The following is a 25,915-nucleotide window of genomic DNA, read 5'->3' as shown; positions in this document are numbered from 1 at the left end:
TATACACAGAGAACAGACAACTGGGGTGGGAAGGGGAAAGGGGAAATAAATAAAATAAATAAATCTTTAAAAAAAAAAAGACAATTCTAGTTAAATAAGAGCTGACTTGCCCTACAAGCAAAGATGAAAAGAGTTCTCCAGACTGAAATTAAAGGACCCTAGACAATGTATCAAAGCACCAGAAAAAATAAAGACCTCCATTAAAGGTAACCATTTAGGTAATGATAAATGACAATACTATTGAATTGCATTTTTTAGTATTTAACTCCACTTCCTACTTCATAAAAGTTCTAAAATAGAAATGTATAAAAAGTAATGATAAATCTATGGCTTAACAGGTACAAAAGTGGAAGGGGGAGGAGTATAGGAATTGTGTATTTAACTTAATTTGGTATGAAATTAAATGTGGTTGTTATATATTTAAGGTATTAAACTTTGACCCCTGATAAATGGAAAGAAAATATATGAAAAATATATTCATAGAGAAATGAGAAGGTACTTAAAATGATACAATACAAAAAAATCAAATCATACACACATATGCATTAGAGGACAAATTGAGGATCAAAAATAGAATAAGCCTTACAAAGACAAAAAGAGCAAAATGGCAGAAGTCCTGCATTATTAGTTACTTTAAATGTAAATGGATGGAACTCTCCAGTCAAAAGGCAGAAATTGGCAGAATGGATAGAAAACCATGACCCAACTATATGCTATTTACAAGAGTCTGACCTTAAATTGAAAGATATGAGTAGCTTAAAAGTGAAAGGAATGAAAATAATGTCCTATAAATACAGTAACAAAAAAGAAAGTTCAGGTTGCTATAATAATATCAATGACTTGAGGGGCAGAGTAGGACCCAAGATGGTGACAGAATAGGAAGCTCTAACAATCAGTTAATATCATTTAATCCCACAGGTCATCTAATAATGAGAGGATCTTTCCAAATCAACTATTTAAGAGGCTCCAGAGACCAGAATACAGTACACAATCCAGGGAAGAACAGAAAAAGAAGACTGACAATCTGAGGTGAAGATTCATGAATAAAATCCTCCATCACCTACTGACAAGGCTGGCTGCCTTAGGACCACTCCCTGACCGGAAGCAGAAGCTCTCTTTCCCCCAATCAGACGAGTGCAAGTGGCCTGGCATCAACTACAGCTTTGGCAAATTTGGCTAGCCGGATTCCAGTCTTGAGCACAGCTGAGGTTTAAATCTACCAAACTACAAAGAAGCCAGCAGCCTTTGTGCTGTCTCCATCACTGGCAGGAGTATAAGCAAGGGTGGTTGAAAAACAGTCTGATACCTGAACAGTAGGGATCAGATTCAGTTCACCCAGTTTGGAAAGCCATTGCTTAGTCCCCCACATTCAGCAGGAGTGGAAATTTGGTGCAGTTTCAACACTTTCTCAGGACACAGCAGGCACATTCACCCCATCAACCTTAAATTGCTACTGCACCTAGGGCACCAGTGCCCATGGAAGGATGAGCAGACAACAGAGAGAAGATTGCAGGCCTTTAGGATCTCTTTTCAAAAGCACAATGGAATCAAACTATACTCCCTTCCTAGGTCCCCTGAGCCTATTTTGACTTGGAAACCAGAGTTGGGAAGATTATTTCCGGGGAGACACTTATACAAAATTAGCCCTCCAGGTAATAGCAGTGAGAGATGAAAGATATTTTCTCTTGCTATGATAATATTGTGCTTGATGCTTAGGTAAAGCACAAACAAGTGTATTGCTGCTGAGTACACAGGACTCCTAAGAGTGTTTAAGAGTGTTCTTCTTCCTCTGGGAAGTTTACTCACTATCCCTAATGCACTAAACCTCTTTTGTCCACCAAGAAAGCACAATTAAAGAAGCTCAACATCATTAGCCATTAGGGAAATGAAATTCAAAATCACAATGAGATGCCCTTTCACACTCATTAGAGTGAATGCTATATAAAAAAAAAATCAACAAGTTTGGAGAAGATATTCCAAAACAGGAACACTCATTCATTGCTGGTGGCAATATAAAATGGTGCAGTGTCTTTGGAAAATACTTTGTTGGTTCCTCAGAAAGCTAAGTATTGACTTAGCATATGAGTTGGCAATTCAAATGCTAGCTATACACCAAAACAAAGTAAAAGCAACAGCTCAAATTGATATTTGCACACTGATGTTCATAGTGGCTTTATTCACGTTCAAATAGATGAAATAAACTCATGTCCATCAACCAATGAATACATAATAAAATATGCTATGTACATGCAATGGAATATTATTAAGCATCAAAAAAGGAATGAAGTTCTGATGGATCCAATAACATGGATGAACCCAAGATATCATGTTGAGTGAAATAAGATAGACTCAAAAGAGAAAATATTGTATGATCTCAGTGATATGAAGTAGTTATAATCAACACAGTCATAGATGCAAAATATACAACAAAGTTTACCAGGGGACAGGGTGGTGATAGTTAATCCATTATTAATGCTTAAAATTTATGGATTTCTACACAAATACATGTTTTGGGGTGTGAGAGACAATGTGCCCCCAGTTCTCAGACCTCCTGGCATTGTCAAGAGCAGCAATACTGCCATCCTGGTGGAGAAAAGTGCCTTACGGAAGACTTATCTGTGTCTGACCTAGCACTACCCCTTCAAAAGGCAATTTTGTGTGCTCTTGGGCTTTGTTGTAAATGGGGATGTGCACCAAGAGCTCTCTAGTCCTCCTGAGCTTAGAAACCTTCATTTCATGCTGAGTCCTGGGTAATCAGAACACTTAATGAGGCAGTTCCCAATGACACGGTAACATCAAATAGAAGTAGTAAATTCAGGACCATACTTGCCAAGGCTGCCAGGAAGTGACATACCTGCATGAGCCTCTGGTGAGACACCCATCAACAATAATCCCAATGTAATACCTCTGCTTGGCACAGTGAGCTACTGTGCTCATGATTTTCAAACTGACTGACAATATTCTAGGCACTGAGATGAACTACTATTTCCTCTAAGATAAGGAACAAAGTGACTATATCTGTTTCTACCCTTCAGATATTTAGTAAATGCCCCAGGAGAGGCAACCAGATACCTATATTAATTTATCCTAGAAGACTCCAACATCACAGACTTCCCATATTCTCCTATTCCCAAACCTATAACATTTCTACCACATATATCCATAAAATCAGCCCTCAGATACCCAATCATTTGCCAAACCCCCTAAAGTATTCCTCACAGAAACATAATCACTGATGCACACTACCTCCCCCATCCCTGACTAAATAATTTCCCATGATTTGTCATATCCATATGCATGTCCAGTATGAATGTCCTTAGATTATCTAAAATAGTACAGATGGCTACAGGAACTTCCAAACTAACTATAAACATTGTGTTTCTTCACTATGTGAGTTCTCTGGTGTGATTAAAGGTTAAACATGTGACTGCAGACTCTTTCAACTCTTTCGTATCCAAAAGCTTTACCTTGGGTGTTCTTTCAATTCATTTAAGCTCAGAATGTTGACTGATGGCTTTTGTTAACATTCATAGGAATTCCCTCTAGTTTAAATAATCTCATGTTGTCTAAGGTTATAAAAATCAAGATATTCCCATATAGATGATATTATGGTATCTCTATCTGAATTCCCTCATGTTGCTGGAGGGCTGAACTTTGAAAGGTTTTCCACATGGGTGATATTCAGGGATTTTTCTCTCCAGAGTGAGTTCTCTTACATTATTTAAGATGAGTTATTGACTGATGTCTTTATCACATAGAGGATATCATTCAGTTAACTTCCAGAGTGTGTTCTCTCATGTTGTTAAGGGATAGAGCAATTAATGAATGAAGGCATTCCCACAAAGATGACCAGTGTGATTTCCCTCAGGTCATTTTAGGGAAGAGCAATCAATGAATGTTTTCCCAATTAGATGACACTCATGGGCTTTGTCTACAATGAGAGTCCTCTCATGTTGTTTAAGGGAAGAGCAATGAAAGAAGGATTTCCCACAAAGATGGCATACATAAGTTTTCTCTCCAATGTGAGAACTCTCCTGCCATCTAAGATTAAAATATTGATAGATGCTTTCCCACACAGATGACATTCATGGAGTTTCTCTCCAATAGAAGAACTCTCATGTCAGATAAGAATAGAATATTGATGGAAGGTTTTCCCACATAGATGACATTCATGGGGTTTCTCTTCAGCATGACATCTCTCATGTGGTTTAAGTGAAAAGTATGTAGTGAAGGTTTTCCTACAAAGATGGCATCCAAGGGGTTTCTCTCCAGGGTGAGTTCTCTGATGTTGTTTAAGATAAGAATATCGACTGAAGGCTTTCCCACATAAATGGCATTTATAGGGTTTCTCTCCAGTGTGAGTTCTTTCATGTTCTTTAAGATAAGAATATTGCCTGAAGGCTTTTCCACATAGGTGACATTCATGGGGTTTCTCTCCACTGTGAGAACTCTCATGTCGTCGAAGATTAGAATATTTACGGAAAGCTTTCCCACATTGATGACATTTATGGGTTTTCTCTCCAGTATGGCATCTCTCATGTTGTTTAAGGGAAGTGGAGGTAGCAAAGGCTTTCCCACAAAGATGGCATCCATAGGGTTTCTCTCCAGTGTGAGTTCTTTCATGTTCTTTAAGAGAAAAGGATTGACTGAATTCTTTCCCACATATATGACATTGATGTGGTTTCTCTCCAGTGTGAGTTCTCTCATGTTGTTTAATATAAGAAAATCGACTGAATGCCTTCCCACATAAATGACATTTATAAGGTTTCTCTCCAGTGTGAGTTTTCTCATGTTCTTTAAGATAATAACATTGGCTGAAGGCTTTCCCACAGAGATGACATTCATGGGGTTTCTCTCCACGGTGAGAACTCTCATGTCGTCGAAGATTAGAATATTTACGGAAGGCTTTCCCACATTGATGACATTCATGAGGTTTATTTCCAGTGTGACATCTCTCATGTTGTTTAAGGGAAGTAGATGTGGAGAAGGCTTTCCCACAAAGATGGCATTGATGGGGTTTCTCTCCAGTGTGAATTCTCTCATGTTGTCTAAGATAAGAATATCGACTGAATGCTTTCCAGCATAAAATACATTGATAGGGTTTCTCTCCAGTGTGAGTTCTTTCATGTTCCTTAAGAGAAAAGGATCGACTGAAGGCTTTCCCACATACACGACATTCATGTGGTTTCTCTCCAGTGTGAGTTCTCACATGTTTTTTAAGGGAAGAAGACTGAATGAAGGCTTTCCCACAAAGATGGCATTCATGGACTTTCTCTCCAAGGTGAGTTATCTCATGATCTTTAAGATAAGAATATTGCTTGAAGGCTTTCCCACATAGGGAACATTCATGGGGTTTCTCTCCAGTGTTAGCACTCTCATGTTGCCTAAGATCAGAATATTGACTAAAGGCTTTCCCACACTGATGGTATTCATGGGGCTTCTCCCCAGTGTGATGTCTCTCATGGTTCTTAAGGGAATAGAATGTTGTAAAGGGTTTCCCACAAAGATGGCATTCATGGAGTTCCATTCCAGTGTGAGTTCTCTCATGTTCTTTAAGATGCAAATATTGACTGAATGTTTTCTCACATAGGTGACATTCATGGGTTTTCTCTTCAATGGGATTTTCATTGTATTCTAAAAGGTTGGATTTTTGGATGCAGTTTTCAGCACTTTGGTAACATTCATATGGTTTAATTATAGGGTGAATCTGCTTTTGTTGATTAAAATATGAGTGGTCATTGAGGATTGCTTTAATTGGCTTCCTGAAATAGGACTCCTTTCTCATGTGAATTAATGCACTTTGTGTCACTGTGGATGTGTGAGAGGAATCTTCTTCCATATAATTACATTTAAAGAAATTCCCTTCTGTGTGGGATCTCTGCTGTGGGGAAATAGATGAGAGACTGTAAAACATTTGTCCATATACATGAATTTCTTCATTTCACCACATATGAAATCTAGACTAATCCAGTAGTGATAGTCTCCAATTAAAATATTTGGCATGTTACTTTCATATACACATTATTCTGCCCCATACACAGAGATTTCCTCTATTATAGCAATCTAATTGCACAGGTATCTGATCATTCTTGAGTTTCATGATGTTTCAAAGACTATGTACACAAAACCTGTTTATTCAACTCATTTTTTACATGAACTCAGGTTAGAGTTTGTGTTAAGGTTCATTTTTCACCTAAATTCAAACTACCACAGTTTTTTGCTGGATTAGCACTTAATCCCAACATTAATTACGATTTAATGAATTTACTGAATTACTAATTTATTCCATTCCTGGGTATCTATTTGGAATATAAGGGTTTACAAAACGAAGCTTACCAATGATATGATTTTAGAAGAGTCTTTCCAACAGATAGGTTGTTTGAATATCATTTCTATCATTTCCCATACTTTGAAGGCAACTTTCCTACCTTTAATAATTGGAAAAAAGAGAATAAATTGTTAGAGTATCATTAGGGGATGAAAATTTTGGAAAGTTCCAAGCATCCCATTCAGTATGTTTCCAAAACTTACAGCTTGGGAAGAGCATCAAAATAGTGAATACTTTAGGCATAAGAAGACATTATAGGACATTATAATCATATTCCAGGAAATGCCCTGGAATATGAGAAAAAAAGAAGTCGGGGGGTAAAAAAGAGGGGAAAATCTTCTAAGAATAGAACCAGGACAAGGATCATTATGTGAAAGTTTAATTGCAATAACAAATGAATATCACTTTCCAATGCCAATGACACTTGAATACAGTTTTAGAAGTATATGGAATAAGCACATGTGACTGAAATTTCACCAGCATCCTCAGCTACATTTTAGAAATCATAACTCATGTAAGGAAACCTGAAGAAATCCTAACTCATTTAAGGAATCCTAAAGTAAATATTTTCAAGCACAAACTATATCATGAGACCTGTCTTCAGATGCACAGGTCCTTAGGACTCACCTGGATTCTGGTATTGAGGAAATTCTACTCCTTGTATCCACCCTTCTCCTTGTTCCACCTGGGAAAGCACATCTGATTTGCTGAATTGATATCCTGTTTGAATGGAAAAAAGTTACCTGGATTTTGAGTTGTGATAGGAAGAGTATGGTCATGATAAACATGGCAAGTTACCAAAGAATAAGCTAAGCATTGAAGGTCAGCTATGCAGCAATACCTTGAACTCAGATCATTGATAATATTTCAGTAGAAATCATAACTCCTAACCTTTTGCCTATTTCTATGAGGATCACTTGTTGCTATCCATGCACTAGTACAAAGAGCAAATGCAGAATCATCTATATTATAAATCCACAATGAGTGAATATTATGTTCAAAAATAATCCAATAGACATACATTCCACCAGAATGATCTAAATTCTAAAAGGATATATACAAGTTTTACTATTGTGTTCTGAAATTTCAGCATAGACCTTGGAGCAGAATACTTATTTCACAATTATTTATCCATTCAAAAAGTAATCACTGAGTTCTTAGCATAGCCCTGAGTATTGGAAACTGAGATTCAAGAAAGACATTAAGTTGTGATCAAGAGGTTAAATTCTACTGGAGTGGACTAAATATAAAAAAAAAATAAGGATACATTTATTTAAGCAGTTTTGTCTTATAGCATAATATAAATCTATTAAAATTATAAAATATGAAAATATAAGGGAAAATAATGATTACAGAATATGAAGCCGATTTAGATATTTGAATAAATAAATGGAAGATGATTTATGATAAATATATAGGTAGATAGATAGGTTAAATAGATGGCAGATAAAGGATAGACTGATATAAATGTTAGATAAATTTTAGATTCTCACCTACTGAGGCCAGGGTATTGATATTCTCTAACATCACTTCTCTGAACAGCTTTCTCTGGGATGTGTCTAACAGGTCCCACTCTTCCTGGGTGAAGTCTACAGTTATGTCCTTGAAGGTGACTAACTCCTAAAACATTACAGAAATTTGAGTTCACACAGGGCTATCCTTACCAATATCCTGAGTATGTTGTACAAAATAACAGCACTAAAGAAGTAGAGAATGTTTATATAACACTCAAAATGTGTTTGGGGTGCCAATAACATTGTTACCAATGCTGAGCTGCTATCTGCCTTTCGGATACACTCACAGAAAAAATATACACTCTAAATACAAAACACCCAATTGCAAAAGAAAATCACATGAATGAGCAGTGATATCCACTTGCAAATTTCCCAATAAACTTGTAATTATGCCTTCTTACTACTGATTATAAAGTTTTCACTTGAGTATTCATAACTAAATCAATTTTTTCACAAAAATTTTAGGTAAATTTACAGACTTTTTGTAAGGCAGGCAATATCATGATATATTATTTTTAAAAAGGAGTATGGTTAGATTATTCCCTTATACAGATGAAATAATTTCCCTTTCATTTATGAAATCATTTAAGAGTATGTTATGCATTTTGACAAATACAATAAGTTAATGTGTGAATTTTTTTCTACCTAAATTCAATTCAGGGGTCTATGATTCATTAAAATGTCGGGGAACCTTGAAGAAATTTGCAGAATTCTGAAAAACTGAATAGTTATCATGCGGGACTCAGGATCAGTAAGGCTTACTTTTCTCAGTGCTACATATCTTGGGTACTCACTATAATGTATAAATACAGATGGTTCAGGGTCATAAACTAGGGAATCCTGAGGCAGTCATACTGATAAATGGCCTTAGACTAACCATTTTTATGGCAGGGGACTTCCCAATCTCAACTTTTTCTTGGGTCTACAAATACCAGTTTTTATTGTCTTTCTCTTATCTTCATTTCATGCATCTGTGAAAGATTAAAGAATACTGTTCATTGCTTTTGGTCTCTCCAAATCTTCAAAAAATTTCAGAGAGATATAAATTTTATTCTACCTATCTATATAGCTCCTGAATCCACAGCCACAATGAAGGGAAAATTAATTCCTATACATTGCATCCATTTATAAAATTTGAATAAATTTGATTTAGAAAATTGAATTTGGGAAATTGGAACAACAGGGCCAAGGGTAATTTTAGTTTTCTTTTAAAAAAATTTCAAAATGTGCAAATATAGTCCATCAAAACTTTAATAAAATTATAATTGGTGAAAATAAACAAATGATTCCTTATTAAATTATGAACCTTCTGGTGTGCTTCTGGCAGATATTCCTACCCCTACACCCCAGTACCTGTAATGTGGATTGACTGAATGAAACAGCTGAAACCTCAGCTTCCTTCTGACTGTAAATTTCTGTTCTTATGCATTTTTATCACCTGTGTTCACTATATGCCTAGGCCAATCTCAGGTATTAACTTGATTCATGAATTCATTATCTAATGAGGCCATGAGCTTAGTGAGAAAAAGAAAATATCTGTTATCTTTTCAGAGAAAACACAGCCTTTCTGGAAGCTGGAACAAGCTCTTGTAGTGGTTGGAAGATTTCTTATTGAATCAGTCCCTAAATTACCATAATTTTTCAAGAGTCCTGTATAAACTTAAATTCAGATCCTTGAATAGTACCTGAATGCACTCAGAATATCCACACCAATAGGAGAAATCTTCCTATTTGCTGGAAACAGTGGTGCAATTTCAGTTAAAGAAGAATTACCTACTCACCTGTGATGGCATTGTCAATACCTTAGCTGGCATCTATCTTCCACTGGATTTTCACTCACAACCAGACAAGCAGAAGGTGTGCAAAGCTGAGAATGGGTAAAGAAGCCTTAAGATTCAAGTCTTGACCACAGTATTTAGGTCAGTCTATCATGAATGCCAAACACTTCACCTGGGAAAATCCCCAGCCCAATTAACAAATAGGAACATGAAGAGTGCTCCAAGAGAAATAAGGGGAAGATTCTCCTTTCCCAGAGCCAAGAGGCTGGAGGTCTTGTCTTCTCTAACTAATAAAGATGATATGATTATATTCATTGTACAGATTAGAACATGGAAATCCCCATGAATTGTACTTTAATTAGCCCATGTTGTTCAGAGACTTTTAATTCATCCCTGATTCCAAAACATAGAAATCCCTGACCAAAACCATATCTGGAATTAGGTCCTCACCACATGAGGAAGCAGACTGGAATTTCTCTGTTATATTATTTTTGGCTTTTTGCACTAGCATTAGTTCTCTTGCATACATTTCTGTCTTCTGGACTCTCACTTTCTTCCTGCACTACCCTGAAACCTGCGCTTCTTGATGCATTTCACCTAAATCATCTTGGTTCTTTGATATGTGATGCAACCTCCTTAAAATGAGTTTTACATCTCACTCCAATACATTTGAAAATCAACTAAGAAAATTAAGAATATATATTATGGAGTTAAGCAGAGCTAGGATTAACTTAGCCATTTGTATCTCAAGTTGAGGAAGAAAATTCTTGTATTCAATTTGTTTTTTACATTTTTAACAATTTCATCTTCTCAGTAACCTTGCTGATAAAGGTGAATTTAACCATTTAACAAATGCCCTGTATAGAGGCTCACAGAGTTGAAGTAATAGGATAAACTTATTTGGCCAGGTAAAGACAAAACTAGAGTTTGAATTTTTTCTTCCTGTGTCCCTGTTAAAAATATCTTAATAGTAACATGCCACATCTATGTATTACCTGGAATATCACCTCATTTCAAAAATCAAATTCTTACTCTATTGTTAGAACTTCTTCATATAGTTTGCTATCACAAATATATCCTATGCACAGGTTCTCCTATCACAAGGAAACCTTTATTGCATTGATCCCACTTCCCAAATGTTAGTTTCCAACACAGGTAATATTTACTGCCAGATGTATTCCTAGTATACATCTTTCAGCATATGCTTCCTGAGAACATTTCTGATGTCACTGTATTTACCCCATCTTTCAATAAATATCTGACTATTTACCACATCTGCCCACATAGGAGGTGACTCCAATTTCCTGTTATGTTTATTACTGCATGCGGCACAGCACATTACTAAGCTCTTGCTCTATATCCAAATGCAGAATCTCAACTCCTAGTGCTTTCAAATATATCCGGGAAACGATGAATTATTAAGTCATTCTTCCATCTTCCATGGTCCCATAGTTTTGAATACCAAATATTCTCACATGTTACATTACTTTTACCAGATGAGATTAAACTCATAATAACCAGGTGAATAATGTAATTTAAGAAATCACCTCAACTTATCCCTATCAAGTCTACAATTATCCCTGCATTCATACCCATTAGTTATTCTTTATCATTGAAGAATCTTGTCACCTGATTAAGTTGAATGTCTCCAACTGAATTCCTACCTTTCCTGTTTCTCTTGAAATCTTTACCAGCAACCTCTCTCACTTATCACAATCAACTCATCATTTATCCTTATTGTCTCTCTTCTACTATGAATCCAAACACCTCCCATGTCTACATCCTCCCTTGTGCCTGATCTCCTTTTCTTTCTTTCACAATCGATCTACATGAGCACTTTTACCCTTTTCTCACATAATCTTAAATGATGAATTAATAACATCACAGACTTCCTCAAATCATGCTACCATCCTCAGTAAGCTCCCCATGGATAAATTCAGTGTGCCTCTGTCCATAACTTGGAAGAAAAGAAGAACTGGACATTTTGGGAACATTTTCCTAGACTTATCTCAAGTCTCAGTCCCCTGAGCATATTCAAGCTATTTTAGTCACTCCTTCTTCCTCTTGTGTTCTGCATGGCATTTCTCAAACAATATTATTAGAACATCTCAAGGCTGAATTATAGGCTCCTTTCTCTCCCATTTGTGTACACTGTTATGACAATCTCACATATTTATTCAATTCCTTCCATTTGTTCCACTGTTGGTTCTAAAATGATAGTGTACATCCCTAACTTCATAGATGTACAAAAATCAAATATAATTCATTACCACCACCATCCCAGAAATCTAAAAATTTCTCTTCTAGAGTTTACTCATTTATTAACCTAGATATCAATCCACATGAATATGATCGAGGTATGTCACTTTAACAAAATATTTTCCTTCGAATTCAGTAATTTAAAGTTAGAACTCCTCCAGGCATCCAAGGACTGAATAAGAAATCATTTTCACTCAGAAATACACTAAAATATTCGTGAACAATTATTTCAGCAATAAACACTATAATCATCCTTTATTTCTACAGAAATCCCCTCAAACTCTTTCCCATATCATACTCATGTTCCTTCAGTCTCTGTTTTGTCCTTTCCTCAGACATTCCTTCACTGAGCCCCAACCTAAGGTATACTTTGACATTCCTATAGGCTGTATTATAATTTTACTATTCAGTTGACACATATCATTTTTCATTGCACATTTATTTGTTTGCAAACAGACATTAGCTGCCTGTCTGTCCCCTGGTCTAATTGCATAAAACAGTTCCCTGTATGGTAATATATTAAATAAGTTTCCTTTTGAAAGTAATTATAAATACAGAAATATTGTCTCCAAAATAAATTAGGACTCTCCCACTTGTTTAAAATTCTCTCTTTTATACATGAGAACCCGAATGGACTGAGAAGGCAAGGAATCCAAATCTTATTGAGGACGCTTTCACATGTGTAGTTCTGCACTCTTTCCAAAAAAAGCACCATTTTGATAGCAAACTCTCTTTTTTATGTAGTTGGTAACATCATCAATCCTATCATTCAAAAGATATATCTTGATTAGCTCAGATGTTAGTCAAGATAAATCTATTCAAGGCATACCTTGTTTCATTCATTCCTTTTAAAACTCCCAAAATCAACCTTCCTGCTTTTTCAAAGATACCTCACACTTTTTATAGATCTTGTCTGTGATGGGTAAGTACTCTAAAGCACCTATAGCAAGAAGATTTTTACTAATCTGTATATATAAGAGGAACTGAAATCTACCAGTATTTTCTCAGTCATACATGTGATTCTATATAAGTAGAAACATTTGTGCTGAAAAAAATATACAAGAAAAATTTTAATTGTTCTAGAGTGTCTATATTTTACTAACAAGCAAGGGAAAAACCATTCAGTATAGATCTCATTATGCCAAATCTACTTCAAAATTCAAAATGTTAGGGTTTCCAAAATAAATGGTTAAGTTTCATTGTTGATTTTCCTATGAATAAGTTAGGTTTAAAGGATTTTTTAAGCTAAAATTATAAAATTATTAAGATATATCTTGAAAAATAGAAGAATAAATTATTTCTGTGGGGAAATCATGGAATGTATTTCCATTTTAAGTACAGGTATTTATATCCAAGTACTTATTTTGACATTTTAAAATTCACTCTACTGAAATTAAAACTTGCATTTCATTACTTTTGTAGCGTGCATTTTGGATAATCAATTATTCCATTTTCATGTTTTTATATAGCTCTTTTTTTCAGCCTACTTTCTGTAGCTTGATTAAAATATACTGTACATGTAACCTACCAAGCACCATAGGGTAGATGTAAAGTTTCTGTAGGAAAGCACATAGACCTATGTAGTTTGATACGAACAAATCTGTTACTTCTTTGTAAAGAAAAATGTATGATGTAAATATGTAATGCTTTTCTCAATCTATTATCTTTATCACCATGAGAATTAGAGACTCCAGGAGTATTAAGTATCTTAATATTAACCAGAGCAGAACACTAGAGAAACTTCCCAGCCCATTCGCAGAGATCTCAACTCAATGAGTATCTTTCTTTGTTTCAAATATATATAACAGCAAGTAAACCTCTCAACAGGGAGGCCAATTTGAGATTGGTTAGATCTCCTGTTCTCCACAGGACAGTAAAGTCAGTTTTCCTCCCTAGCCTAGTTCAAAGTGTATATTATACTATTCTAAGCTCTGAGTCCATGGATCCATCTGATCGCTGTCATTTCCAGAGAGTATTCTTCAGGAAAATGATACTTTTTTTCATAAATGTGTATACGTAAGAATTCAATGCTGAGTGAGGTTTGTCCAAAAGCATGGAGTCACACTAGCAGATGAAACAGAGTGTCTCATCCTATGGGGTTTAAGAGCTACTTTAGAAGAAACAACTTAAAGGAAAAAATGCAAGGTTACTTTGTATATATAATTTAGATTTATTTCAGTTTTGGACAGAAAATCTCACATAGAAGCAGCATTATTTTCAATGAAGTATAGCTCCAAAGTTTCTTTACTAAGCTACTGTGTGAGAGGTAGTTTCATTTTATCTGGTTTGGATTATTAAAGAAGAGTAAGATTTTCAAAAGGTGATGAGTCCATTTAAGTTACTGATGATTAAAAAAAATGAGAAACTCAGTGCAGAATATATTTTCAGGTCTGGAACTCAGATATGGACCACAGGGTGGAAGTTCTATAATCACAGATTATAAATTATTCAAAGGAATGGAAGATATTGGCTAGGAAGAAAGATATAAGTAAAGGAAGGGCTGGACTGTATTCTAAGGAGTTTCAACATTTATTGTTTCAGAAATAACTTGAAAATATGTAAAGCAGGAACAGAAAAATTCCAAGAGAGTGTTGTGAGACCCAGGACACCAGGAGAGAAATGGATGACAGAAGGAGGAAATCAGGAGATTTATTAAGGAATCTTGTAAGGTAAAGAGGCATACAGTGATTTCATTGAGACAGAGGTAGTTTCTCAAAGGTAGTGCATGTATGTGGAGAATGTATAAGCCATAGAGTACATTGAGGAGTGAGCAGAAGGTGAGGATAAACCCACTAATCGCTGCTTATTGAAAAAGGTTGTCCTCAATTGGCAAAAGAATTGAGTAACTGTGGAAGTAAAAATCACATACCAATAAATTTAAATATTTTAAGATAGTATTCTAATAGAATCTGTATATGAAAATTGACAGTATTTATAAATGGTAATGGGGAAAGGCTAAGTGACATCTCATAGTTTGGAGAACTCCCTTGAATTGAAAAAATAAGAGGGGACCTTGAGGTCTACTCAATTCTGAGGCACAGAAAAGCTATTCTTTGTTCTTGTCCCAAAATTCCACACTTTCCAGCTTCTTGTTCTATAGCAAAATGCAACCTCTATTTGTATTCTCTTTGTTTAGGGAAAACATTTAATAATTCCAATAAGTGATCCATTGAAGAGAGCAATCCCTGTTCAGTGCAGATACTGAACTTAATCAGAGCTTCATTCATTGGGATGCATTCTGTTAACCTTGAATGGTATACAAGATAATTAAAAATTTAAAACCTCTTATGATTTTGTAAAATGAAGAGAAATGGCCATCGAGAAAGCTGATTAAAAGTCTACTTTATTAATTAATTCAATAAATACTTTAGAGTTCATTCTTTGTAACAGGAAATATTCAAAGTCCTTGAAATATAAAAGGAAACAAAACGTGTTGGTTCTACATGGACAAAGAGACTGAATTCTCTGGAGGAAGGCTTACATTTTAAAAAAAAGTGAAGAGTTTCAGAAGATGGAGTACAAGTAGGCAGGCAGGGCTCAGTTGTCTTGCACAAACATTGGAGAAAGAACCAAAAGCTGCCTGAGGGACCTATTTTGGAATTCAGCAGAGAAGGTCAGTACTACACAACTCCCACGTGGTTGAGGGACAGAGAGATAAAGAACTCTGAACATGGGAAGCGGACTTGGCCCAATGGATAGGGCATCTGCCTACCACATGGGAGGTCCGCGGTTCAAACCCCGGGCCTCCTTGAACCATGTGGAGCTGGCCCACATTCAGTGTTGATGCCCACAAGGAGTGCCATGTCACACAGGGTTGTCCCCCACATAGGAGAGCCCCACGCACAAGGAGTGTGCCCCATAAGGAGAGCCACCCAGCATGAAGGAAAGTGCAGCCTGCCCAAGAATGGTGCCACATACACAGAGAGCTGGCACAACAAGATGAAGCAACAGAAAGAAACAGATTCCCGGTGCCGCTGATAAGGATAGAAGCGGTCACATCAAATTTGGCCAGCAGAGTCCACTTTGAATTTTTTTTCTGGCTAGACCAAAACAAAGGAAAATGGAGACCGTATCACTTCCATGGAAGATGTGCTGATAATTACCATATGCTGGCCAGTCCAGAAATTGGATGGACAAAAACTGCTTTTGGGTTTCTCTGTACCCTAACTCCTGGGAGAAAATCTGCTCACCATTAGTGAGCCCCTGGCCCAATTTCGATAAATTAAGCTATGCAATTTTAAAGATTTAGAATAAGTTTAACCATATATAAAAGAAGACCTGTGGAAAAAAACAATTAGCAAGACAGAGAAATTGGCATTCAGAATAAATTCACCAACATATCCAGATGCCTAGAAATCAGCAAAAAATTACAAGCCATGCTAGAAAACAGGATAAGATAGCTCAGCCAAAAGAACAAATTATCCTGAAGAGATAGTGGATTAAAGACAAGTAATCAATAATACAAAATTCTCCTAAATCAATTCAAAGAACTGAAAAAAAAAAAAAAGACTAAAAAGGTAAAGGATATAAAAAGAAACTGGGTGAGGGTAAAGAACAATTTGGAAGCCTGTAAAGAAAAGTAACAGACCTTACAGGAATGAAGGTCATGATGGATGAGCTTAAAAATATATTAGAGGCATATAGGAATAGATTTGAATTGCCTGAAGACAGAATTAGTGATTTTGAAGACAGAACATTAGAACTGTAAAAGACAAGAGTACAGAAAGAGATAAGAATGGAAGATGGAAAACGGACTTTGGCCCAGTGGTTAGGGCGTCCGTCTACCATATGGGAGGTCCGCGGTTCAAACCCTGGGCTTCCTTGACCCGTGTGGAGCTGGCCATGTGCAGCGCAGATGCGCGCAAGGAGTGCCGTGCCACGCAAGGGTGTCCCCCGCGTGGGGGAGCCCCACGCGCAAGGAGTGCGCCTGTGAGGAAAGCCGCCCAGCGTGAAAAGAAAGAGCAGCCTGCCCAGGAATGGCGCCGCCCACACTTCCCGTGCTGCTGACGACAACAGAAGCCGACAAAGAAACAAGACGCAGCAAATCGACACCAAGAACAGACAACCGGGGGAGGGGGGGAAATTAAATAAAATAAATAAATCTTTAAAAAAAAAAAAAAAAAAAAGAATGGAAGAAATAGAACAGGTCTCAGGGCGTTGAATGACAATGTGAAATGCATAAACATGCAATTTCAGTGTCCCAGAAGAGAACAGCAAAGGGCAGAAAGGATATTTGAGGAAATAATGACCAAAAACTTCCCAATGCTTATGAAAGACATAAATATCAATATCCAAGAACAATGCAGCCCAAACAGAGTAAATCTGAATAGAAATACCCTAAGACAACTACTATTCAGAATGAGAAATATGACAGAAAGAGAGAGAATTATGACACCAGAAAGAGAAAAGAAATGAACCACTAATAAGGGAACTTCAATAAGATTAAGTGATGAACTCTCTTAAGAAAGCATGAAGGCAAGAAGGAAGTTGTATGATGTAGTTAAGAAACAGAAAGAAGGAGGCAGGGCAAGATGGCACCTGAGTGAGTACTCCCTCATCATCTCTCCTGCAAAAAACTGGATGAGAGGGGAAAGAATCCTGCCTGAGAGCAGTTTTAGGAACATAAAAAGCAGGAGGTATCTGGATATTGATCTGAAGAGAATGCAACAAAAGGAGTGCTTATTCAAGATAAAACTGTGGGTATCTGACACTAAAGCTAGAAGCTGTGGGAAGGCTAAAACTTTCCTCTAGGGCTGATAGTCACAATACCTGAACACCACCTGCCACATGGCAGTGTTCCCAAGACCCATGTTCCCCAAACGTGCAGTCCCTGAAACCGTGTTCCCTGAACCTCATGTTCCACAAACTCCACATTCCCTGTAACTGATGTTCCCCAAATCTGAGTACACCAAGCCCGCATTCTTGCAAGCCCACTTTTCCCAGACCCAGTACTCACCGAACTCCAGCATTCCCCTAGACTTCCAGTGTTGGAAAAACTCCAAGAGTGGGAGGGTTTTGGTAAGGGGTGCAGAGGGGTCCAAGGAGTGTGGGTTCAATCTTCTGGTCTTCCCTTTTTTGGAGTTTAGAGGAGCATACCAGCTGCCTTGGGGAGAGGCTAGGAAGAGAGGAGAGGTGAATAGCTGAGAGAGCCCAATTTACCTAAATGCCCTGGGATAGGGAAACTTGGTCTGGGAGAAGGTGGAGTCAAAAAATTAACTAGTCCTCTGTAGCACACCTAAGGGAGGGGCTCAGTAGGACATGCTTTGTAGGCTTCCAATAGCATATTAGGGGTTTCTGGCAAGTGTGGGTACTCTCTCTGAAGGAAACTAAGAGTCACTGTTTTCTGTGGGAGTTGGTTCACCAGGGTCCCATTTAAATCTGCAAGAGGAACCCTCACAAAGCCTTCCTGCTGCTCTGGTAGAGAAGGAAATGAGAAAGGGAAAATGGTAGACTCCTAAGCAGTTTATTCAATTGCAAGGAGGACTCTTTGCTTGAGGCCTTGTCTATTTTTATGTTATTGGCTTTTTGGGTTTTTCTTTTTGGTCTTTCCTTCCTCGTTATCCCCCCATGGCTCTTTTTTTTTTTACATGCTTTATTTTTTCTTTCCTCTCTTTCCTTTGTTTTTATTCTCTTTTTTTTCTTTTTTCCTGTTAGGTGTGGCAGAAAGTATTGTCTCCTGTGCTTCCTCATCCTCAATTTCCTCTTTTCTGTTTGTACTGATTTTGCCTACCAACACTACCCTCTTTCTTTTACATCATTCTATCTTTCACTGTCTATTGATCCTCTTACAGTACAGGTCTTTGTTTAGCCACAAATTTTGCTGACTTTTTATTTCTAACACCTCTATTCTGTTTTCTTTTATTCACTCTTTAACCTATTGTCCTTTCTTTTCTCTCTCTCTCTCTCCTGACCACAGTGGCCCTTTAATTCATACTATATTCTTCCTCATATTTAGTTTACCATCTCACTGTAGTTACTACTCTTTTATGCTGTTATAAATCTACACAGCTTTCATGAGTTTAATATCCATTCCCCTATATCTCACATGGTTTTCTACTAATATTTACTATCAATACTACTATTATACTTCTACTTTTCTTACCTCTTTTGCATTCCTTGGCCCTAATATTATCCTTCAATGGAACTTAGACAACAATAAGAAAATAGAATAAGAAGAACAAAGTTTCCAAGAGAAGACTTAACATGTACACAAAAACAACACCTAAATAAACCCCAAGACTAGACAGAGAAGCTAATCAACTGACTAAACCCATCAAGATAAAATAATGACAAGATAGCAACAAAAAATTACAAACCATACCAATGATCAGGAAAACATGGCCCAATCAAATGAACAAACTAAAAACCAGGAAGAGAAGCAGAACATCAAACAACTAATCAAAGCACTCAGAACATATATCATGGACCAATTTAATGACGTGAACGAAGAGGCTAAAGATATTAAGAAAACACTTGGAGAGCATATAGAAGAAATTGTAAACATACACAAAATATAATAGGTATGATGGTGATGACCAGCACAATCCAAGAAATCAAAATACACTCTCAGGAAAACACAGAATTGAAGAGGTAGAGGAAAGAATTAGTGATGTGGAACAAAGTACATCTGGAATCAAACAGATAGTAGAACTGATCAATAAAAAGAGAGAAAAAAAATCCATCAGGGACTTAGGGACATGAATGGCAACACAAAATGAACAAACATATGCATTATAGGCATCCCATAAGAAGATGAGAAGGGAAAGGGGACAGAAGGGTTGTTGGAAGAAATAATGGCTGAAAACATCACAAACCTATTGAGGGAGATGAATGGACATGCCCAGAAGCACAACACACACAAAAGAGCATAAATCCCAACATGCGTATCCCAAGACTTATACTTGTCAAATTATCCAATGCCCAAGACAAAGAGAAAACACTGAAAGCAGCAAGAAAAAGAACCATCACATACAAGGGAAGCTCAATAATATTAAGTGCTGATTCTCATCTGAAACATGGAGGCAAGAGGACAGTGATAGGACATAGTCAAGGTACTAAATGAAAAAATTTCCAACTAAGAACACTCTATCCAGCAAAGCTGGCATTCAAAAAATGATGGAGAGTTCAAAATAATCACTGATACACAGAAATTAAGAGAGTATGCCAACAAGAAACCTGCCCTTCAAGAACTACCAAAGGGAGTTCTGCTGGAAAAAAGAAGGAAAACAGGTCAGACAGACTTGGAGAAGAGTGTAAGAACAACTAAAAAGAAAAAAAGACAAAAAATATATATGACAAACACAAATTCAAAGAAAATATGGCTAAATAATTAATTCCTTGAGAGTAATAACACTGAATTTCAATGGATTAAACTCACCTATCAAGAGACAAAGATTAGAATGGATAAGGAAATATGACCCATCTATATGCTGTCTGCAAGAAACACATCTTAGAGCCAGGTATTCTGGGAGTTTGAAAATGAACGGCTGGAGAACAATCTTACAGGCAAAAAATGGCAGGAGTAGCTATAATAATATCATGTAAAAAAGACTTTAAATGTAACGCTATTGTGAGAGACAAAAAATTGGGCATTACATATTAGTGAAAGGGATAATCTTTCAAAAAGAAAGAACAATCATAAACATTTATGCTCAAAAGACATGAGGCATATACTGGAAAAACTAAGTGAAGGAATAGATGCCTCTACTATTATAGTGGGGGACTTTAATACATCACTGTAACCACTGGACAGAACATCTCAATAGAGAATCAATAAAGAAACAAAGGCTTTGAACAATATATTAGAGAAGCTGGACCTAATAGACATATACAGAACATAACACCCAAATACAGCAGGATTTATATTCTTCTCAAGTGCACATGGATCATTCTCCAAGATAGATCACATACTAGGCCACAGAGGAAGTCTCAATGAATTCAGAAAGATTGAAATCATACAAAATAAATTCTCTGAATACAGTGGAATAAAGCAAGGTATCTGAAAGGGCCACAGACCGAGATTTGGCAACAAGATATGGAATTGAACAACACACTCTCAGACAAACAGTGCATCAAGGAGAAAATCTCAAAAGAAATCAATAACTACCTTGAAATTAACAAAAATGATAACACAACATATCAAAACTTATGGGTCACAGAAAAACTGTACTGAGAGGGAAATACATAGCCATAAATTCATACATCAAAAAAGAAAAGTTAAAATTCCTGCATGCTTGGAGGAATTAGTAAAAACAACAAAAAACTAACCTCAAAGGAAAAAGAAAGAAATAGCAAACATCAGAGCAAACCGAAATGAAATACAAAATAAGAAAGCACTTATAAAAGTAAAAAAAAAAAGAGCTGGTTCTTTGAGAAGATCAATAAAATTGACAATCCCTTACCTAGAATAACAAAGAAAAAAAAGAGAGAAGATGCAAATACACAAAGTAAGAAATGAGAAAGTGGATAACACCACTGACCCCATAGAAATAAAGACTATCATAAGAGGATACTTTGAAAAACTATATGCCAACAAGAAGGACATTTTAGAGGAAATGGACAAATTCCTAGAAACGCATAAGCACCCTACATTGATGAAAGAAGAATTTACTGATCTCAACAAACCAATCACAATTAGAGATAGAATCTGTAATAGAATCCTCCCAACTAAGAAGAACCCTGGGCCAGATGGCTTCACAGGTGAATTCTACCAAACATTCCAGAAAGACCTAACATAATCTTGTTTAAACTGTTCCAAAAAATTGAAATAGAAGGAACACTGCCTACTCATTCTATGATACCAACATTACCCTAATACAAAAGCCAAACAAAGAGACCACATGAAAGGAAAATTACAGATCAATCTCTCTAATGAACCAAGCTGCAAAAATCCTCAAAAAATAATTGCTAATCATATTCAACAACACATTAAATGAATTATACACCATCATCAAGTAGGGTCCATTCCTGGTATGCTAGAATGGTTCAATATAAGAAAATCAATTAATGTACTATAGCACATAAACAGAATGAAGGAAAAAAACACATGATCATATGTACAGATGCAGAAAAAGCATCTGACAAAATACAGCAAACTTTCTTGAAAAAAACACTGCAAAAGATAGAAACAGAAGGAAACTTTCTGAACATGATAAAAGGTATGGATGAAAAATCCACAACCCATCATTTACGATGTTGAAATCCTAAACTCTTTCCCTCTAATATCATGAACAAGATGAAGATAACCAGTATCATCCCTCCTATTTAATACTGTGTTAGATGTACTTGCTCGAACACTGAGGCAAGAACCAGATATAAAAGACATCCAAATTGTGAAGTAAGAAGTAAAAATTACACTATTTGCTGATGACATGATCCTATACATAGAAAGCCCTGAGAAGTCTACCACAAACCTTCTAGAACTTATAAATGAGTTCAGTAAAGTTGGAGGTTAAAAGATCAATGAGCAAAAATCAGTAGCATTTCTGTATACCAATAATGAGAAATCTGAGGAGGAAATCAGGAAACAAATTCCATTTACAATAGTAAATAAAATAATCAAATGCCTAGGAATAAATTTAACAAAGATGTAAAAGACTTATACACAGAAAACTACACAACACTGTTCAAGGAAATCAAGGAAGACTTAAATAAATGGAAGAATATTCCCTGTTCATGAATAGGAAGACTAAATATCATTAAGAGGTCTATCCTACCAAAATTGATCTACAGATTCAATGCAATCCCAGTAAAAATCAACACAGCATTTTTTAATGAACTAGAAAAACAAACTATGAAATTTATTTGGAAAGGAAAGAGGCCTCAAATAACCAAAGACATATTGAAAAAGAAAAATGAAATTGGAGTAATCACATTACTTGACTTCAAAACATACTACAGGAAAGTGGACTTGGCCCAGTGGTTAGGGCATCCGTCTACCCCATGGGAGGTCCGTGGTTCAAACCTTGGGTCTCCTTGACCTGTGTGGAGCTGGCTCATGCTCAGTGCTGATGCGTGAAAGGAGTGCTGTGCCACGCAGGGCTGTCCCTGCGTAGGGGAGCCCCATGCACAAGGAGTGCACCCAGTAAGGAGAGCCGCCCAGCGCGAAGGAAGTGTAGCCTGCCCAGGAATGGCACTGCACACATGGAGAGCTGACACACAAGATGACACAACAAAATGAAACACAGATCCCGGTGCAGCTGACAACAACAGAAGCGGCAAAGAACACGCAGCAAATAGACACAGAGAACAGACAACTGGGGCTGGGGGGGGAGGTGGCGGGGGGGCGGGGAAGGGGAGAGAAATAAATAAATAAATCTTTTAAAAAAACATACTACAAAGCTACAGTTATGAAATGGCATGGTATTGGCACAAGGATAGACACATTGACCAATGGAACCGAATTGAGAGTTCTGATATAGATCCTCATATATACAGTCATATGATACTTGACAAGGCCACCAAGCTCACGCAACTGAAAAAAAAAGGCCTCTTCAACAAATGTTGCTTGGCGACAGGATAGTGATATGCAGAAGAATGAAAGAGGACTACCCTCTCACACCTTATACAAAACTCAACTAAAGATGGATCAAACACCTAAATATAAGAGCCAAGACCATAAAGACTTTGGAAAACAATGTAGGGAAGCATCTACAGGAGCTTGTAAAAGGAAATGGCTTCATGAAACTCATACAAAAGCACAAGCAGCAAAAGAACAAATAGGTAAATGGGACCGCTTTAAAATTAAAGCCTTCTGCACCTCAAAGGAGTTTGTCAAGAAAGTAAAGTGACAGCCTACTTAATGGGAGAAAATATTTGGTAACCATGTATCTGATAGGAGACTAATATCCTGCATATATAAAGAACTCTTATATCTCAAATAAAAAGACAAACACCCCATTTAAGAAATGGGCAAGAGATTTGAACAGATACTTCTCCAAAGAAAAAATACTAATGGCTAAAAGGCACATGAAAAGATGCTCCAAATCACTGCTATTAGAGAAATGCAAATCTACAAATGACATACCATCTTATCCCATAAGACAGGCAGCTAAGAAAAAAACAGAGGACTAGAAATGTTGGAGAGCATGTGGAACAATGGGAACACTCACCAAATGCTGGTGGGAATGCAGAAGGATCCAGCCATTGTGGATGACAGTTTGGCAGTTTCTCAAAAAACTAGCTAGAGATTTGCCATATGACCCAGCAATTCCACTACTGGGTATATACCTAGAAGAACTGAAAACAAAGACACAAACCGATATGCACACACCAGTGTTAATAGTGGCATTATTCACTGTTGCCAAAGTTGGAATCAACCCAAATGCCCATCAACTGAAGAGTGGATAAACAAAATGTGGTATATACATACAATGGAATACTACTCAGCTATAAGAAGAAATACAGTACAAATACATGGGATAACATGGATGAATCTTGAGGACCTTTTGTTGAGTGAAGCAAGCCAGGCATTGAAGGACAAATACATGACATCTCTGATAAGAAATAAGTAAACCTAACTGTCTCAGAGAGTTTAAACTGGATGACAGGCTTATAGGAAATTGGGGGGCGGGGGAGAGGAAGGTTGAGAACTGATGCCTACATAGGTTAAATCTATGATAAAGTGGAGGCAACTATTTGTATAGGGAAGGGATAAGTTGGGGATATAGGGATACTATCAGGGGGACCTTGCAGGCTTGAGGGGATCTAGGGTTGCGAGGATGGGTCAGATGGCCCAAAGAATTGAAGGAAGGGTTGGGGGGAACAGTGGAAAATGGGAGATTGTCAGGTATGTGGTTGAAACTATAATGTTGAGAAAACTCTTCAGAAAATATAATAAGGAAGGATTATCTGTTTAACGTGCTTAAGGGCAGACATCTGGCACAGAGGCAGGCTTCTAGGGAGTGTGTGAGTGCTCCTCTTGTCATAGTGTGTTATATCATTGGGTGGAGACCCATTCAATGAGAAGGTCACCCACATCCTGGGTAGGCCTGATGTTCTCAAACAGAGGGAATCGAGTCTCTTGAGAGAATTGGTGGCACCCAATAGGAGAAAACAGTCTAGTCTAATGTCAAACCCTCACCATTGTTGCAAGTATCTGGGAATCTGGTCCTTCAAGCAGTGATGCTTGGTTGTCACTGTGGACCCTGGGTAGAGGGGAAAAGAGAAATAGAATAGATGGAAGCAGGGTAACTGGGGCAATTGATTTGTTTCATGAGATCGTACAATGATGGATATAGAACATGTTAAAACTCATGGAAAATGTATAAAAGTCTATGGGCTAAAATGTAAACCATAATATAAATCATAATGTAACTAAAAAGTTAGAAAATTGTACAATCTAAAATATAAACCATAATGTAAACCAAAATGGAACGATAATTGATAGCTATGTTTCAATATCTGTACATCAGCTGCATCAAGTATAACATGAACATGTAAAAAGATCATTGATGGGGAAGGGGGAAAGGGTTTGATGTTGGAAATATGGGAGTCCCCAATATTGTATATGTGACTTTACTGTGATCTTAAACTTTTTTGAAGACAAAATTAAAAATTAGGAAAAAAAAAGGATGCAGACATTGAGGAAGAAATGAAAGAAATTGCCAAGCCACTGTACATTCAGGGCAACACCTATTACTGTGATGAAAGGCAAAATGTAAAAAAAAAAAGTTTTATAACATTTTTCATTTTTCAATATCCCAATTTATTTTTACTTTATTTCAGTTTTTCTAAAGTAGTATGTATTCTATTTCTAATCTTTAAACCTATCACTACTATTTCATTTGCCTATTAATTGAATTTGGCAATATATTAGGCTTCATTTTTGAAGAAGTTTTGGACCATAGAGGGGTTCAACTATGGCAGGGGAGGAACACTGGTGTGGAGTGTTATTGATGGGGCACACATGGTTGAGAGGGGGTTATCCAGAGCATGTATATAGGGTATATAAAAAGGGTTGGATATTCATTGGGTATTTTCACAGTAGTTAGTTACAAATGACATCTGAGGGAGTGCTGAGTTCCTAGCCAGGGGAG

The 25,915-nt window shown here is 36.7% G+C and overlaps 1 protein-coding gene across 5 annotated transcripts in view; it reads right to left on the bottom strand.

Moving 5' to 3' along the window:
- Positions 1-2,141: 2,141 nt before the first annotated feature.
- The window catches only part of LOC101430177 (zinc finger protein 709-like), a 47,417-nt gene continuing 23,643 nt past the window's right edge, over positions 2,142-25,915 (bottom strand). For 2 of the 5 annotated variants that reach the window (XM_058275451.1, XM_058275452.1), the window contains 6 exons: positions 17,836-17,994; positions 9,624-9,709; positions 7,822-7,948; positions 6,956-7,048; positions 6,337-6,428; positions 2,142-5,881 (listed from right to left, as the gene is read on the bottom strand). In XM_058275451.1, coding sequence (XP_058131434.1) covers positions 4,121-5,881; positions 6,337-6,428; positions 6,956-7,048; positions 7,822-7,948; positions 9,624-9,656 — 2,106 coding nt within the window. In that variant the 5' untranslated portion in view covers positions 9,657-9,709; positions 17,836-17,994 and the 3' untranslated portion in view covers positions 2,142-4,120. Of the gene's footprint in view, positions 5,882-6,336; positions 6,429-6,955; positions 7,049-7,821; positions 7,949-8,719; positions 9,710-17,835; positions 17,995-25,915 lie in introns of all 5 variants that reach the window. The other 3 variants (XM_058275453.2, XM_058275454.1, XM_058275459.1) reach the window with 2 other exon arrangements.

Source organism: Dasypus novemcinctus, chromosome 14 (genome assembly GCF_030445035.2).
Source record: "Dasypus novemcinctus isolate mDasNov1 chromosome 14, mDasNov1.1.hap2, whole genome shotgun sequence".
In the NCBI taxonomy this organism is placed as follows: Eukaryota; Metazoa; Chordata; class Mammalia; order Cingulata; family Dasypodidae; genus Dasypus; species Dasypus novemcinctus.
Note: the sequence above shows the minus strand (reverse complement) of the source record. Positions and strands in the feature narration are given on the sequence as shown.